Source organism: Carassius gibelio, chromosome B21 (genome assembly GCF_023724105.1).
Source record: "Carassius gibelio isolate Cgi1373 ecotype wild population from Czech Republic chromosome B21, carGib1.2-hapl.c, whole genome shotgun sequence".
Classification (NCBI taxonomy): Eukaryota; Metazoa; Chordata; class Actinopteri; order Cypriniformes; family Cyprinidae; genus Carassius; species Carassius gibelio.
Window position 1 is genome coordinate 16,817,737 of NC_068416.1, and position 18,904 is coordinate 16,836,640.

The 18,904-nt window shown below is 35.7% G+C and overlaps 1 protein-coding gene across 1 annotated transcript; it reads left to right on the plus strand.

Annotated features, from left to right (window-relative positions):
* The first annotated feature begins 1,381 nt into the window (after positions 1-1,381).
* On the plus strand, positions 1,382-18,618 carry LOC127986479 (ubiquitin carboxyl-terminal hydrolase 28). Its single transcript, XM_052588745.1, has 26 exons — positions 1,382-1,563; positions 2,792-2,866; positions 3,104-3,227; positions 3,367-3,454; positions 4,594-4,756; positions 6,271-6,357; positions 6,652-6,789; positions 6,988-7,058; positions 7,768-7,844; positions 7,920-8,068; positions 8,347-8,474; positions 8,751-8,846; positions 8,971-9,126; positions 9,239-9,453; positions 10,618-10,688; positions 10,785-11,013; positions 11,898-12,200; positions 12,280-12,416; positions 14,787-15,017; positions 15,107-15,202; positions 15,365-15,543; positions 15,672-15,750; positions 16,028-16,107; positions 16,184-16,307; positions 17,786-17,981; positions 18,081-18,618. The coding sequence occupies exons 1-26, from the start codon at positions 1,516-1,518 to the stop codon at positions 18,251-18,253; spliced, it is 3,513 nt and encodes a 1,170-aa protein (XP_052444705.1). The 5' UTR covers positions 1,382-1,515; the 3' UTR covers positions 18,254-18,618.
* Positions 18,619-18,904: the final 286 nt, after the last annotated feature.

The following is an 18,904-nucleotide window of genomic DNA, read 5'->3' on the forward strand; positions in this document are numbered from 1 at the left end:
CAGTCACATTCACTCCATGGTATACAGTAAATAGTCTTAAAATGTTTCTAATTTTGTTCCATTTTTTGAATATTAAATTTTTATGCAAACAGCATTAAAAGTTATGCAATATACGTAACAGAAAGATTGTATAATTAATATAATACGAACAAGAAAAAGCATTGGACTTACCTGACAGTAACAAAGATAGCAGGAGGACGGGACTCATCCTGGCAATTAAGAAGAAAACCGCAAACAGATTCAAGTCGGTTTCCACTGCCTTTGTCCCAGCTTCTAAAATTTTACACTACCAAGAATTATGTTTTATTCCAGTAAAATGCTATGGAGCATCAGAACGGTCGTTGTACACATGACTGCAACAAATGCACAGGGGCAGCTTGCTCACCACTCTAGCAAATTGATTTTCCATTATGATGGTAAGAAGATCTGGGTTTAGTGAATAGTATGCGTACTCTGACTGTTCCATTCATGGACCCTAAGCATTGTAAACTAGAACATAATGGGCTATAAAACATACATCATCATAATTATACAATTATGTGTTATCAGTAAATCATCTTAAAATACACATTTTATTTCTTTATTTCTATTTAATATATATTTAGCAGGACGTAATGCTGCTTTTCAGAATGAGATAAAGAAAACAAAAACAAATATGCGCATATTTTAAGGTCATTGTAATGTATTTTAGTTAGCAAATACACAGTAAATACAGTGTGATGTAGTGTGGTAGCCAATAGAATGATACAAGTTTAAGCAGGTTTTTCTTATATTTTCAACAGGTTTTTCTCAACTTTAAATTATTGCTACATTCTGTCAGAATAAGTCTGCAGTAAGAGCATCATGAAGAATATGATTCCTTATTATCGTTCCTAAAGATGTTGAGAGGTTATGTATTTAAATGTATTAGTTGTTAGTTTTATTTACATACCCTAAGTAACAATAATTTCCGCCGAAAAAAAGTTACTACAGTGCAAGTCACTGTTTTCGAAAAACTTAAGCAAAAATTAAACTTCATAAACTAAGGAGAATCCGTATTAATTTAGTAAATGCAATTACCAAATCCATGTGAGATGTTAAAAAAATAAAATTAAAAAAAATTCTAAGAAGCTTTGTTATTTTGTTTAGCAGTGACTAAATGCGATTTTACCATATGGCAGCATTTTTGAGGTCTAAATTTAATTGTGTATTGCCTATATTTTTAATTAAAACGAAAATTGCGATTTATTTTAGTTTAATCCACCATACCGCTGTCTAAATGAGTCTGTAATTATTAATAGACGGGACTAGTATCCTTTGACGTTTCTTGACTGTTTACCAAGCGCGCGAGCACGACCTTTCCCAGCGCGCGCTTGTGTTTGTGTGTTTGTGTGTGTGTTTGTGTGTGTGTGTGTGTGTGTGTGTGTGTGTGTGTGTGTGTGTGTGTGTGTGTGTGTTGGAGGCATATGGAGTAGGTCACACTCTGGAGCCAGGGCGAAGCAGTCTGGAGAAATATATAATTTTAAAGTCATTGCCATGAGAGTTGAAAAGGATTTTGAACATGGGGAAACGTCTGATAACTCGGTGAGTGTGTTGTGTTTTACAAAAAATGTGTTCAACTGAAAAAAAAAAACACGGTTTGTGTTAATGAGATCTAGACACACAGCAGTGGCTGTCACCGTTTTATTTGCTTTAAACAGCTAGTGGATGTTGTAGACTGATTATATTTGAGCACTATTGAGCATTATATTGTGAACTTGTAATATTTCATTTAACATATGTTTATAAAATCTTAAACATATACAGCAATAAGAATTTCTATCCTAATTTGGAACACACCCCTTGGAACCCTTTCTCATTGAACAATAATTTGTGTAGTTCGGACAAGCATTACACAAATTTCAGAATTAAATATATCCAGTATCCAATATCTAGTTTATGCACTTGTTTGAGTTTTAGATGATTGTTTGATCCCATTAGGACTGTTTTCAATTTATGATAAATAACCACCATAGGAATCTTGTACAGACTGAGATTCTGTTCTGAACGGTTTTAAATGTTTAAATTACTATTTTTATTTCCTCTTAATTTCCCTTCTAAGTTAAGTTTTTAACTACTCAATTCTACCTTCTAAATTAAATCTAGGAATTAGTGAATTTTCTTTGCTTGTGTCACTCGAGCTCATCTATGATAACACAAGCGCTATCTGTGTTGAAGGCCCAAAATAGAGCTCTGAGTGTTGCTCACAGGCCTCCAGCTCACCATATATGTCTTCTGCTCCCAGCCTCGGGTGTCTGGCTTCCTCCTCAGCCCTGCTGACATTCCCACCTGCTGTCAGAATGGCTTTATATAGTTCTGTTGCTCCTGCATCTATTATCTGGGCCACAGTCTTTTTTTATGTTTACATGCCACATGCTTAAGCTTATTTTCAGGCATACTGTACTTGAAAAAAAATCTAATCTGATATGGATTTAATAGAAGATGTAGATATTTTCATGCCCAAGGCTTTCATAACTGTTGATCGGGCCAGCTATAGACTCCTCCATCCCACACTCATTTGACACCTGAGTCAGAAATGTGGTTATGCTGGGTGATAAATCCAAGTGCAAATTGCGTCTCATATCATATTCTTGTTTTGATCAGTTCACACCTGCTCTTTTTTTTACTGGAACATATCCTGTTATTGAGTGGTTAATTGCTCAAGTGGGTCTTGTTATCACAAACAGAAGTATCCTCAATATGCCTGTGGCAAAGCATTTGAATTTTTGATCCACAGAAATGAAAAAACAGCATGTTTGCTTGTCTTTTTCAGAGCCAAATGCTGCTTAACCAGCTCAGAGAGATTACTGGCATTCAGGATCTGCAGGTTCTCCAGAGCGCCCTGAACGTATGTTTAGTACAGCAGCACTTATCCATGTGTTTATAACGCGAGCGGTAGATGTAATGATACTGACATGGCTATTAATAGAAAATAAGCCTGACAAATGTTTGTAAATAGGAAAATCATACCATGTGCGAGAGTTTCTGTGAGGGTTGGCTCACCTAGACGTGGAACTAAAACACAGCAAAACATGTTCATGTATTTCAGTAGTTATGACTAATTGTTAGAAAACTCTTTATCCAGGCTAGTCAAGGTGACATCAGCCATGCCATTGGGCTACTGACCACCCAGTCCCCAGAAGAGGAGCACATGCCCGAAGAAACAACTAAAGCCAATAATGAGAGGAACACCCCCAATACACAGAACGGTGGGCTTAAACGACACTATTAATATCAGATGATTTTCATGTCACCATATTTTCCAAAGATTAACTTATTTATATAGCAGTGTGACGGATGAAGTCATGGTGTTTATTTTATGCTCATGTAGTATGGACCTGTTCACAGGTGCTGCTAAAGATGATCTGCAGACCGCCATTGAGCTCAGTCTTCAGGAGTCGCAGCAGGCTGAAGCGGAGCAGAGAGAGCTGCACAGGTTCATTACCAGTAGAGGCAACTGTAACATTTGAACACTTTCCTTCATAACTCATTGATTACTACTAATGTACAAGTCATCTGCTTTTGGTATGAGAAATATTTGCATGTGCCAAAAGTACATTGCTGTTCCAAATGATATTATTACCTTTATTCAGCAAGGACACATACATATTAATAGATTGATTTCTGAAGGATCGTGTGACACTGAAAACTGGAGTAATGGCTGCTGAGAATTCTGCTTTGCCATCACAGGAATAAACTGCATTGTAATATACTAGAATAGAAAATGATATTTCATAATAGTAATATTGTGGCTATATTTTAGTCAAATTAATGACAAATAAATGAGACATCTTTCAGAAACAAAAAATCTAACCGGCCCCACAGTTTTGAAGGATATGGTACATGCCACTGATTTTGGTATATATATATATAACTACAATTAATCAACTTGTAGTAAAAAGGACTATATCATATAAAACTTGTAAGGAAATACTTCTGTAATAGTTGCTACAGTGCTTGGGGGCAATTCTTATAGTTGGAAGACTAACAATATAAACACACTGAGTCTCAAATAAGAGCACACCTAAAAATAACTTCATTGCTTTAATACACTTTAATGTTAATTAATGTTTTTTGCTGTTCTATAATAGTATTTTTAGCTGTAAGAAATTATGTTTAAAAAATACAGTAAGTATCTGAAATAAGTTCATTTGTCTTTTAAATATACTGATCAGCCAACCAAGGCAAAAACAGTCCTCAGAATGTCAGGTTACAATTTAGTTTTAGTGTTACAGTCCCTCCTAAATCATTCATGTTAACTTTACAAAAACAACCTGGTTATCAAGGGCATCAAAACTGGATCATTTATTGACACCCTCAAACATTATTTCTCAAAATAATGTAATGAAAAAATTATTTTAACCATCTTTTCTTGGACAGAGAGAAGGAACTTTATTAACCAAATGCTAAGCAAGTGTCATGGCTCTAACCTGAGTGTGAATGAATCAGTTTAGAGCGTTACAATTGGCCTCTCTCTTCTGCTGCAGTGGTTTTGTCTGAATTTAGAAATCATGGGCAGCAGTAACTATCAGTCTCAGGTCTTGACTGTCTTACCTACTCCTGTTTTCACTCTAGGGCTCTGGAGGTTAGTGCAGAAGAGAATGTGGCCTGCGTGAAAAGAAAGAGGTGTGAGGTGTCTGGAGAGAGCTGCAGCCCTGCTGACTGGATCCGACAGGACGACTGTCCTGTGGGCATCCGTAATGTGGGAAATACTTGCTGGTTCAGCGCTGTCATTCAGGTATTTGTGGAGTTTTTAATCACACATTTTAGGCACTTTGGTAAGCTGAATCTTTAGAATGTGTTTCATAATGAAAAAAAATTGTGTTGTGAAAGGTGATTGTGAATGTGGACCTTTTTAATTTTATAGAATACTTTAACAGATTCATAAGGAAATCAAACTGTAAGACAAAAGAACTGCAGTCATGGCTCTCTTCTAACCTGTTACATCATCTGGCCATAGCGTAAATTAAATTAGCGGTGTTGCTAATGACTGGAGAATAGAGAAGATCAGATGGAGTGTCTGTTTTCTTTCTGTTCCTGACTGCAGAAGCGTCTCAGAGCGGTAATTTTATTATATCCATTCCAGACTGAATTTAGCAAGGCTTCTCAGATGTCTGTGTTGAAATATAAGCCTTCACTGATATTGATAGATGTCTGAGCTAATTAAATAGAGCATTGTTTTGATGATAAAGAGAGGCATGAACTCATGGAGTGAGTTTATGGCTTACAGATAAGTAACATTCTTTTGTTCATTCGTAATGCAGTTTAATGATGTCATTTGAAAACAGCCCCAGCATGAATATGAATACACCTAGTATTATGCATTACCACTTAGATTTCAGGTTTTTTTAAATGAAATGAATACTTTACAGTAAAAAATTAAAGGTACAGAAATTGTTGCAGAAATTTTTAATGGTAAATCAATATGATACCTTTAAACTTTCTACTCATCAACGCATTAAAAAAAAAAAACGTTTCCACAAAAAATATTAGGCAGAACAACTGTTCTCAATATTGATAATAATGTTTCTTGAGCACCAAATCAGCATTTTAGAATGATTTCTGAAGGATCTTGTGATGCTAAAAATCCTTCTTGGCCATCTAACAAATAAATCGTATTGTAAAATATAAAAATAGTAAAGTTATTTGTAATAATATTTCACAGTTTTACTGTTTTTACCTGTATTTTTGATCAAGACTTGGTGAGCATAAGAATTATCTTTCAGAAACATTATGAAATCTTATCGACCCCAAAAGGTTTTTTGAGAAACCTTTTTTGCATCTGTAAATTAGAATTAAAAGTTTTTTTAATTGTTTTTTTGTGCTTATTAAACTGTTGCATATTGATTTTGACCAACATGAGCAGGCATTGTCGCATTTGTTTTCTGCTAATGCAAATCAGTTGTGCATGTGTTCGGTTTTTCAGTATCTAAGGTGGGTTGTCTTTATTTTTATATGCCAGCAAAGATTACACACTGTTCCTCTTGTTAGCTTCTTAAATTGTTGAAAGTATCACATATATTACCAAGAGACAGAATATTCATAAAATTTGTAAAACCTTGTACATGAAACACAACAAGGGTAATACTCAATGCACCCTGACATCAAAAGATGTTAAACATGACATGAACAAAATCAGCAACAACTGTATCAATAAAACTTGTCAAAAAGTGCAACTATAATTGTTCATGGCCTAATGCATGCTAGAAGAGAGAGAATTGGACTAATAAAACGAAATTCTCTTGTGTTTAGTCTCTGTTCCATCTGCCGGTGTTCCGTAGACTGGTGCTCAATTACTGTCTGTCTGAGCGTGTGCTGGAGAAATGCAAGAGTCATTCAGTGAGTAATCTGCCAGATGAGCATGAGTATCGTTTAAGTCTTTGTGTTGTATTGAGTGTCATTTATATATATATATATATATATATATATATATATATATATATATATATATATATATATATATATATATATATATATATATATATATATATATATATATATATATATGTTAATTAGTTTTTTGGTGAACAATTCTTTTAAATTTAAATTCAGCTACTTTATGCCCATATCACTAGTACATCTTCTTGAATATGTGAATTATTCCACTATGTGCTGACTGGATTTCTGTTGCAGGAGAAAAGAAACATTGCCTTCATGCAGGAGTTGCGTTGCCTGTTTGCTCTGATGGTGGGCTCAAACCGTAGGTTCGTAGACCCCTCTGCAGCAGTCGAGCTTCTCAGGGATGCATTTAGAACCAGTGAGGCACAACAGGTACATCATTTGAATAATATGATTCACAGCTGTTCTGTCGGGGGCTAATTTTAAAATGAAACAGATGCAAATGGCAGGGCTAAATTAAAGGTATCTTGAAATGTTTGCCAATCACAGCACTACATTAGAGCTGCCTCTAAACAGACACTGTGTTGTATTTTAGGAAAACCGTGTTTATTTTAAGCTTGCTTATTCTAGGATGTCAGTGAATTCACACACAAGTTGCTTGACTGGCTCGAGGATGCATTCCAGCTGGCTGCTAACGGAAAGTAAGTTTATAGAGTCAAAGAAATAATAGCTATGATGAAGAGAGCATGACTTCATTTTGATGCATTAAATGTTTTATTACAAAAAATGGACCTCACAAATATAAATATCATTAAAGTTGTATGATATAATATTCTATATTTTAATACAAAATAGTGTAAATAAAAAAATAATTACATTTGGTATTTGATAACTGCAATATTTTGTGGTAGCTACATCTATGTTCACTTCATCCTTAATTCATTCCACAGTCAAACAATGTTCCTTTTTGGCAAGAAATACATTGAAGCGATTCTTCATAAAATTAACTTTACTTGCTAACAAATGTGAATCATTGTTTATGGGTGGAAAACTTTAAAATATCTTTTTGAGGGCAGTTCTCCAGCGGACAAATCCACCACAGGGTGCATCATGCCAGCAAATGATTTAAAAATATGTTAATATATGTGTTAAAAATACAAACCTTTTTAATGGTTTATTTAAAATAATTGTATTGCCATCTTATATGCATCATGTGCTTGCAACATGAAGAAAATGTGTTTGTTACCCCAAGGCAACATCTTGCTGTGGAGGGTTAATTAATAAATGCTAATGAGCGTAGCATTTGTTAAAGAATCATGAGTAATTACCCCATGGTATATTTGGTTGCTAATGTACTTGCCAGGAATTTTTTTTGTCCCAAAAATAAAACATGGCAGCTGTTATTTTCAGTAATCCAGAGGATAAACAAAACAACCCCATGGTCCAGCTGTTTTATGGCACATTTGTGGCTGAGAGACTCCATGAAGGTAAGAGAATGATATTTCTTCTGCAATTATTCTGTTTATTAGAGGCCTTGATGATATTTGTGTAATTGTGTGCAGGAAAGATTGTGTCCAACATTGAGCAATTTGGACAATACCCTCTCCAAGTGAACGGCTTCGATGACTTAGATGAATGTTTGGAGGGTGCCATGGTTGAAGGAGAGATTGAATCGCTCCATTCAGATCAGACAATGTCTTCTGGCCAAGAGGTGAGTTTTTCTACTTAACTACATACAATTATATAAACGCCTGTTATTTATTCTTGCCTGGGGAATCAAGCCCATGGCCTTGGTGTTGTCAGCACCACGTTTTACTGTTTGAGCTAAGAAAGGATCTGAGATATATATAGAGGGGGGCAGGATCGGGAAAGGTCCTCGAGCCAGGATTTGAACTCAGGACCCCCGAAATGCAAGGGCGTTATATGTCACCAACATGCACAGGTTGTTTTAAGTTAATTAAAAGTTTGAGGTTTTTTCGCTTTTTGCAGAGGTGGTTTTCTAAGCTGCCGCCAGTGTTGACATTTGAGCTGTCCAGATTTGAGTTCAATCAGTCTTTAGGGCGACCTGAAAAAATACATAAAAAACTGGAGTTTCCCCAAGTGATCTATATGGACAGGTGAGAAATGTCATCACTACAACTTGACATAATTTATTTGTTTGTAGATTTATCTATTCATAGATATATGTAATAATGAACAAATATATTTCTAATAATTAATAAACATTAATTTTTTATTTATTTATGTTTGTTCGTAGATTTATTTATTTTTAATTATGTATATTTTTGTATAAAAATGTATTGAAGTATTTTGGCATATATATTCATTGTTTGTTTTGTCTCTTAAAATCATAAAAAGCAGTGGTAAATGGAAATTCATTTTTCTCTGAGCAGATACCTCCACAGAAATGTTGATCAGACCCATGGTAGGAGAGGAGAAGTCAAGAGACTCAAGGACCAGTTAACAGTTCTACAGCAGGAACTTGAGGGGTACGTTCAAAACCCAAATAGAGGCTAAATCCTGGTCAACAGTGCAAGTAATCTTTTAAAATTGTAATTTGTGGTTTGTTTTTCAATTTAAAATATTAAAACTATGACTTTCTTTTTTTTTAAGATATAAAAACTATGGCTCAGGTCCAACCAGGTACCCCCTGGCAGACATGTTGCAGTATGTGCTGGAGTTCGCCACCACAAAACCCACAAACGTGTCTCCAGCCTCAGCACCGATGAACCCTGCCGCACACACAGAACCCAGCTCAGGTGACAGCAGGCAAGGCCCGTTTTCTTGCATTCTTATTCATCAGCTGTGTGACAAACTGTGCTTATTGTTTGTCTTCTCTTCCATGTTTTTCCCCATCTAAATGTTTAATTTCTTTCTGTAGTCAAACAGAACCAGACGATGCAGGCTCATCAGATGGCTCGGGCTGCACGCAGACAGCTACACAGAGAACTCCAATACACAAGCCTTTTACTCAGAGCAGACCCCCCATAGAGGTGCCACTGCAACCAGCGCCCCACAGCGTGACCGAGGAAGAGCTGTACTTCGTCAAGAGCTGCTTACAGCGCTGGAGAGCAGAAGTTGACAACACCATAAACGGTAGATCCTTCACTGAGTGAAACTTGAATCAGTGTATTTAAGCAAACACATAAATCTGCCTCAAACCCTAGTGATTTTAAGGCATCATAGGTGCACTCTTGATGCAAAGACTGTCCAAAAAAAGAATGCAGTCTAATTAAAAATGTGTCAATTTGCCTCCTATGTAGAAAGCAATATGTTTAATGTGTAGCATCAAAAAGTGTTTTTTTTTTTTTTAAGAAACAATGGCTTTTATTAGCAAGGACACATTAAATTGATCAAAAGTGACAGTAAAGACATTACTTATCTTACCAAAGATTTATTAATAATAATAATAATAATAATAATAATAATAATAATAATAATATGTTTCTTGAGCAGCAAATCAGCATATTAGAATGATTTCTGAAGGATCATGTGACTGCAGTAATGGCTAATGAAAATTCTGTAAATTAAGTAAAATGACATTTAAAAAAAATATTAAAATAGAAAACAGCTATTTTGAAGTGTAATAATATTCTATAATATTATTTATGGTTTTACTATATTTTTAACAAAAGCCTTTGTGAGTACCTTTTTCAAAAACATTAAAATTCATATCTACACCAAACTTTTATGTCTGAAGTAGTATGGCCAAATGTTTACATTATTCATAAAACATTAGCTGAAAAAACTTGGATGTCCTACTACTACACACATACCATAGTTATTAATATATCTGTGAAAATATAAATTCTAAATCTTCAAGATAATATAATAATATTAAATAGTTCCTATTACTAAAAACATATATATATAAAAAACTCCTTTAGTACTAAAAAGCATTAATAAAAATGTTTTTAAAATACTGACTATTTTACCAAAATTTGAGAACCATTTTTTATGCTTTCATTATATTTTGATGCCTGGAATCATTTGTGAGGCAAATCTTCTGGGCACTTTGTATGCTGAGTGTTATTTGTCTGGCACGCAGAGTTCTTGTTGCCACAGAAGACAGCTGTCTATGTAGGCAGCGAGGCAGCGAGGCAGCTCACTAGGTTTTGTATCCGAGCTGTTGTGCATTTTAATTTTTCTGTTCTGAAGGCCATCGTTATTCACATGCAGTTATCCTAATGTGTTTGTGACTGTATCAGGATCCTGGCTTCAGGCGTAGCGTATTGATCTGTGTTCCCTCTCTGTGTGCAGAGCTGAAAGCCAGCATTGACAAGGTCAGCCAGACCCTGGAGGGCATGTACTCAGATAACAGTCTGTGTCAGGTAAAGTCTATATCCTGAACACTCATTGGTACTTTTATATTGACTGAGCCCTTTCAAGAAATTAGCATGACACCTCAATGTATTTGATGCTTCCAGGTGCCCTACAGGCTACACGCTGTACTTGTGCATGAAGGACAGGCCTCTGCCGGCCATTACTGGGCGTACATCTATGATCATGCTAATAAACGCTGGCTGAAGTACAATGATGTAATGGTGACAGAGTCAACCTGGGAGGAGCTGGTTCGAGACTCATACGGTGGCATGACCAATGCTAGCGCCTACTGCCTCATGTACATCAATGACAAGCTGCCATACCTCATAGCAGGTACTTTCCAATGTGCTTCTCAGATTACGCATCTGCAGTCAGATTTTGCTGAAGGAGCCAAGCACATCACACACTTGATTTAAGGCTTTGGCCTTAGCTCTGATTTCTTTCAGAAATAAATGCTGATATATTTTATTATTCGTGGGCGTATATGAGAGTCTCTGTCAAGCTGTGAACATTAGATACTCTTAATGCTTTTTTTTTTGATAAACTTTTCTAGTATTTTCTGTAAAAAAAAAAAAAAGTGATATGAATATTTATTTGAAATAGGGTGGACGTTTAATGCATTATTTAAATGTTTTTATATTAAAACGTGATTAAAAAAAAGTGTTTTTAAGCCACCACTGTTCAAGGGCAGGTACTCTATATCAATGTAACAGTTAACTTGCTGTTTTTTTTGTTTGTTTGTTTTTTGGTGAACAAATTATTTCTAATGCAGTTCTAGGGCCCTATGAAATCCATTATATGTTTGACCAAAATTATTTAATTTTTTTCCAAATTAAATTTTTCAGTTTTAATTTTCCCAGACTCTGTTTGAATTGTTAAATTAAAATGTATTCATCAAAAAGCATGTCTAATTTATTAAAATTATCATGGAAATTTCAAATGAACAAGTTTGTCCTTGCATTTTTTGATATTGGCTGGCTGATTTTAGGAGCTGAATGAACAAAACTCCATTAACTAGCCACTCTGGATGTCAATTATCAAGATTTCAGAGCCAAAACAACACCTTTTTACCACAGAACGTTAAATAAGATTTTACGTTTGACGGATAAAATTGCAGTGCAGTGCTTTTATGTAACATTAGGCCTTTTTGTAATGCTCTTCCTATCTGCTACAATAATGAAATTGAACATGACTTTTTTCTTGCTTATGAATGACAGAAGACACGGACGATGAAACAGGGCAAGCTCTGAAAGGAATGGACTCCCTCCCGTCTATCCTGAAGCGTTATGTTCGGGAGGATAACCGCTGGTTCCAGCAGGAACTGAGAGAATGGGAAGAGCAGTTCAGCCAAGCCCAATGTGAAGAAGCGCAAGTTCAAACACACACAGAGAAACCCGTCCCAGAAGAGCCACAGAACCCAGAACAGGAGCAAAACCCAGAACCAGATCAAGGACAAACAAATGAAGTGTCCCAAGATCCACCCACGGATTCAACACCAGCACCTGCCCAGGACAGTGAAGGTCAGAACCTTTTTCTTCAGGTCAGATGTTTTCCATGGATCCATTGCAGGTATATCTTCACTGTGTTTTCCCTTCCCAGAGCCCATGGCCAATTCAACAGCTCTCAGCTCGATATCATCAGAGCCCAGTGAGAATGTGGAAGAGGGAGGTGAGGAGCATATCCCCAGCAGCCAGACACATGGCCCGTCTGATGAAGAGAAGCCAGATCAGAGTCAGGTGAGAGTGTTAAAGCGTTATTTGAGATGTGCAGAAAATAGGTCACATATACAGCACTGGAGGCTTCATGCACACTACATATGGGTCACAGTGTTAACATAAACTGCAACAGAGTACTATCACACAAAAAACACACAACACTAAAAAAAAGAATATGATGGGATTTGAACTAAATGCAAGTTAAATAAAGAATATATTTATATTGTACATGTATAATACACAATTCACACGCCATAAAATGCCATAACAAATTGTAATTCATACTTTTACTTCATACTATTCACACAGTTTGATAAAACGTATTTTAGATGTAAAACATTCTTCCAAAATGTGCAGCAAATTACAGTAAACTTATATGTTTTATATAAAAACAAATCAAATTGTTCCCTTTTTACCGTATATCATTACTGTATATTGTGTATGTACATATATAAAATGCATAGTGTATACATTTTTCATTAAGATTCAAGATTTTTATTTATGACATACATGACCAGCAGTGAAATGTAATGTATTAATTTGTATTTTTATACATTTAAACATATTTTTTCATCTCTTTTTCCATTCATAGTTGATCATATTAGTGGATTTGTCAGGAATTTCTATACAGAAAATAAGTAATTTTTAACAATATTATTTTTTCATTACAATTATTAATGTTTTTAGTGAATTATTTTTGGATTTCCCGTATAGAAAAGATGTTTGGGTATATTTTGGGCACTATGTATGGGAATATCGGGAGAAGATTCTAGATTTACATTAGTGGTTAAATCGCTACAAACTTGTTTGTTTGCACTTGTTTAATGTTTTATCTGTTGTGTTGTGTTGTGCAAAAGCTCTGGTATTTTGTAAGAGGATACGTTTTGGAAAGGAATATGTGGATAAGGTTCATCGGACAGCTGAGAGCCGTCCAACATTCCTCAGTCTTTCTGGTTCATGTTTAATGTGGGGTTGCTGGGGACAGTGTGTCAGACAAGAGCTTTAAATAGAACCTGAGCCCTGTGTTTCCTGCATGCACCATCAAGATCAACTGGATTCCTACCTTTCCGCAGTCATTAAATGATTGTGGAGGACATTTTCCTGATGCTTCAGTCAACAGGCAATTGTTTAAGCGCCATGTGTTCTTGCTGACTAGTCTTTAGAGAGCGTAATCTTGGATATTATTGAGTCAGTATATGGAGTTTCAATCAAGCAAGTCCATTCTATACGTACAACACAGGATTTATTCTTCTGCTGTTTATCTCTTTGACTCATTGATTTTATTGATGCTCCTGTTTTATGACCGTGCTGTCACTACATGATGTGGTTGCTACGAATTGTCATAAATGGTAGTGATATGACCTCTAGTGGTTAATATCTCATATTTTAGTATCACTCATGCACTATTACAGTTTTGGTTAATATAACGAATAACATTAGATTTTTTTCAGTTTTAGTTTATTTTTAGTTATTTTAGTACTTGAACTTAAACTAAATGAAAATGAGAAATGTTTCCTTGGCAACTAGCTGAAATAAAATACTTTTATTTTAAGTTTTTTTTTTAATGATTTCAGTTTTAGTTCCTGTTATAATAATGACAAAAACACACAACACTAACACATTTAACAAAATAACTACTTATAATATAATCAGCAATGTGACTCATGTGTGACATTTATTTTTTACAAATAATTTTTTACTGTATTTTAATGAAATATTTTGTTAAATATGTTTAAATATTTAACGTCTTGTTAAATATAATACACAAATTCACCATAAAATAAACTATAATTCATACTTTTACTTCATACTTTTCATACACTTTGATAAATCATCTGAGACGTAAAACATACTTCCAAAATGTGCAGCATGTTACAGTGAAACTACATGTATTATGTTAAATCTAATATAATTTTCATTTTAACTGAGATTAGTGAATTTTTTTGTGGTTTCAGCTTTAGTTTCAATTATGATAATGACTCTGTCCGGCACACAAAAACCCCACATCACTGTTGTACACACAGAAAGTGGGCCGGACTATTTTCAAACATTCAACATTCATCCATGCATTAAAGCTGTAAAAGGAATAAATGATGAAAAATAAAAATAAAATACATTTCCTTGACCAACTTACTAGCATTCAGTGCTGGTTTCTTCACAGTCAGCCAAAACAGTCTTTTGATGGGCGAAAACTACTATAAATCTAGTCAAATTATGCTGGGAGATTCACATTTCTACTCATTTAAAAATCAATTCAGAGTTCCCATGATGAATTAGACTTCCTGGTTTGACTACAAATTGACGTTATGAGTGAACATCTGTATATAGACTATAATGAGTGGAAAAAATCATTGAAAGTCAATCAACACCCTGTTTCACCGTGTTTCTCAGGAGCCTGAGGTGGAGTCAGCCACTACAGACAGATCTGAGTCAGAGGTGGAGGTGGAGGAGCAGGTCATCAGTGATGAGGGAGGACCAGAGGCAGAGCCGGAGGCCTCGTCCACAGAGGAGAACCAGGCAACGGCCGCACACAGCCAGCCTGAGAATGACGTGTCTGAGGTCGACATACCCAATGTAGGCAAGATTCTGGTGCGCTCTGATGCCGATGGCTACAATGAGGAGGTAAATGTTTCATGAATTGTAAAACTAGGCTATTCATACATGAAATTTAACATCAAAGTTTGACATATTTTTAATCTGTAATTGAATAGATGATGCTAACACCAGCTATGCAGGGTGTCATTTTTGCAATTGCCAAGGCAAGACAGGTGTTTGACAAAGACGGGCCTGAAGCAGGACTCATCAAGGTATACAACTCAAAAATACTCTGCGGCTGAACAAACCATATGGTGCTACTTCACAGTTCTCATATATTCAGATAATAATTCACATAAACTTAGATATATAAACTTTATTAAGCAAGCTCAACCTGTTTATTTCTTTGGAAATCTTTTGGATCTCTTCATCAGGCGTTTCATGAGGAATATTCCAGATTGTATGAGCTGTCCCAGGAAGAGACCACGCCCCAGCAGGACCCTCGACTCCAGCATGTTCTGGTCTACTTTTTCCAAAACCAGGCACCTAACCCTGTCATTGAGAGGACATTACTGGAGCAGTTTGCAGATCGTAACCTGAGTTTTGATGACCGGTACCCATTTCCTTTAAAACAATTACTTCATTCAGTATTTGGGTGGCGGGGGGGGGGGGGGGGCTGTGGGGGGGCTAAATTAAGATTGAATAATTGAAATAATTTAAACTGGTACTTTTTCCTTATAGGGCTATCAGTATCATGAGAGAGGCCAGATCTAAGATCCGTCTCATTAAACCAGAAGACATGGACATGGATGAGTACTTGGTAAAATCAAAAATGCTATCAACTTTTTTTTTTTCTTAAACATATAATATGCTGCTGTTTAACAGTTAGTAGTCAGTACGATTTTAATATGCTTTTGAGGAGATTGATACTTTTATTCAGCAGGCATGCATTAAATTGATCAAAAATGACAGTAAAGACAGTTATAGTGTTTTGATTAAATAAATGCAACCTTGATGAGCATAAGTGACTCCTATCATAGACTTTAAACTTTTTGTATTTGATCATTTTAAACTACTTTTTCCCCCTCTCTTCCCAGCAATGGCATGATGACTACAGCATGTTCAAGACAGTGTTTGCCTACCTGTTGACAGGTCTCGAGCAGTATCAGAATGGAAAGTATGTAGACTCACTTTTTTTTTTTTTTTTGCAATCAATTGGAGAGTTTGTACAACAATTATCTTTTTCATTGCAGGATAAGAGAAGCTCTGAATTATCTCGCACATGCACACCAGGACAACTCAGTCCTTCTTAGGAAAGGGGAGAAGAAAGGAGTGAACCAGTCACTTATAGCACTTTACAGAAGAAAGTGTTTGAAAGTATGTAGACATTAATAATCCAAAACATACACTAAAAAAGAGTGGTCAAAAGTTGTCAATAATTTAAAAAGTAATAGCTGTGGAATGAACAGTTGTGCTGCTCAATATTTTTGTGGAAACTGTGATATTTTTTTCAGGTTTACTTGATAAGGAGAAAGTTCAAAAGAAAATAATTTATTTTGTAACATTATAAAGGTTTTTGTGAAGTTTTTTATTTATTGAATACTTGCTTTTAAATCTGATCACAATTAATTTGAACTTTGGTATATGTAGTTTTGTAAAGATTAGAGGTGCTCCGATCACGATCGGCCGATCGTTAATGCGCATCTCGTCAGTAAAGCCGGTTCTCTAATCAGCGGTTAATTCCATCAGGTGTGTGATTTCACATAGAGCAGCTGTTACTACACAGAGCCGTTGTTAACTGAGAAGATGCGCCAAAAAACGCTGAAAATGAAGTGGATTTGCGCATCTTCTCTATTAACAACGGCTCTGTGTAGTAACAGCTGCTCTATGTGAAATAACGCACCTGATGGAATTAACTGCTGATTAGAAAACCAGCTTTACTGACGAAATGCGCATAACGATCGGCCGATCGTGATCGGAGCACCCCTAGTAAAGATATTCTTTTACTTGTCCTATAGGGGTGTAACAGTACACAGATGTCACGGTTTGGTACGTACCTCGGTTTGGGGGTCACGGTTTGATATGATTTCAGTACAACAGGAAAAAACAACAAATCTATTATGCTCGGATTCTTTTCATTTATTTTGAACAGACAGTAGTACAATTTCTATTTTTTTCCACCTAGATGTGAAAATACTAAATATTATATTTAAATTATAATGTTATATATATATATTCATAGAAAGGAAACTCAAATGACAGAAAGCGACATCCTATTTGTTCCTATTTGTTATTCTTTATTTTACAAAAGCACAATGTTTTGTTTTCATTGCTAGTGTACATATATATATATATATATATATATATATGTATTATATATATATATAGTATAATATTTGGATTTGTGCTGAATGAGAGAGGTAGGAAACATGAGCACAAAGCTCCATTTCACAAACAGTTGAGTGTATGCACATTTAAAGTATACTCCTTTGTCAGTGAGAGACACATTCAGAATCAGCACATGGTCACTGTCTAGTGGGCTTTGTTTGTGCACAAAAAAGTGCGCAAATCATGGCATTCGCTGTTCTTCTGCTGGCGATTATCAAACAATGTAGCATTACTGCTGGATTGAGGATGAATTGCGTGTATTTGTTATAAACTCTCATGCACCGAACCAAGGTGTTCGTACCATGCCGGTTTGGTCCAAATACATGTATGAGTACACCCCTAATGTATTATATCAGTCAAAAACCTTTAGATCAAAATATTCTTAGGCTCATGAGAAACCTTGACTGGTACAATATATTTTAATCCCATCTGATATGAAATTTCTGTGTATGTTTTGCCCCCTGCAGGAGCTGAATGAGAACGCAGCCACACTCTTTAAAAGTCAAGATGAAAATGAAGTGGCAGAGGCAGTGACCATCATGAATGAGTGCATTATCCCTTGCATGCACCTCATGGTCAGAGACAGCATCAGCCAAGAGGACTTGGACATCATTGAGCTGATCAGGAGTTGCTGGTGCTCCTACCTGGGGCAGGACATGGATGGTGGGCTCTTTTCCCCCAGATTTCATATATAGACCATTTAAATTAGATTCTTACATGCTCATGTTTTTGTTCATGTTTGGCTGTTTTTTGGATAATCAGATTCTGTCCAGGAAAAGCTCAGTGAATTCCTGCCCAGAGTCCTGGACTGTTCTGCAGAAATGGTGGTCCTGAAGGAGCCCCCCAAAGTGAGGAAATCTCCCCATGATCTGTGCAGCCGCCTGACTGCTGTCATGGAGTCCATTCACAGCAGCTCAGTCGTCACTGTGAAGTGAGGCAAGGTAAAAAATAAAACAAAAAAAAAGGCACAGTCACAAGGTGATCTATCCTCTGCCTCAAGCTGAGCTGGATTTTATTTTCTTATTGATCTCAGGAAAGATCAAATAGATGACATTTTGTAGCCAGGTTTGTGAGAGGGCAGAAAAGGCAGAGTGAAAGCTTGTACCCCATTCTTCTTTTCACATGAGCTGTAGACAGCGTGAAAATATAGTCCTTTATAGAGATTTGCTGGAGCCACTTTATTTCAGTCTACACTAAGCTGAAGATCTTCTGTGTATTCTTTCTTTGTACAGTGGTTATCTGATATTCCACTCCTTTGTTCTACCCCTCTTTTACCTTTCAATAAAAATTTGATTTCTCACTTTGTCGCCCTGTCCTGTGAGTTCTCTTTTTTCTTATGTTTTCACCCTCTGTCTGTTCTCATTTCTGTTTCTTCCAAGTTCTTCTCATCATAATTCTATAAGAGTTTCCATTTATACGATACATCTGCTGCAGGTCCATTGATAATAACTAGTTATTATGTAGGAGACCACTGACAGGACCATTTATTTGTAAATCTATGTGAACTCTTATTTGTACATGTTTCATCACGTTATGGCTTCTGCAGTCATAACCATGCAAAGAATATATTTTCAGATGTGTATATT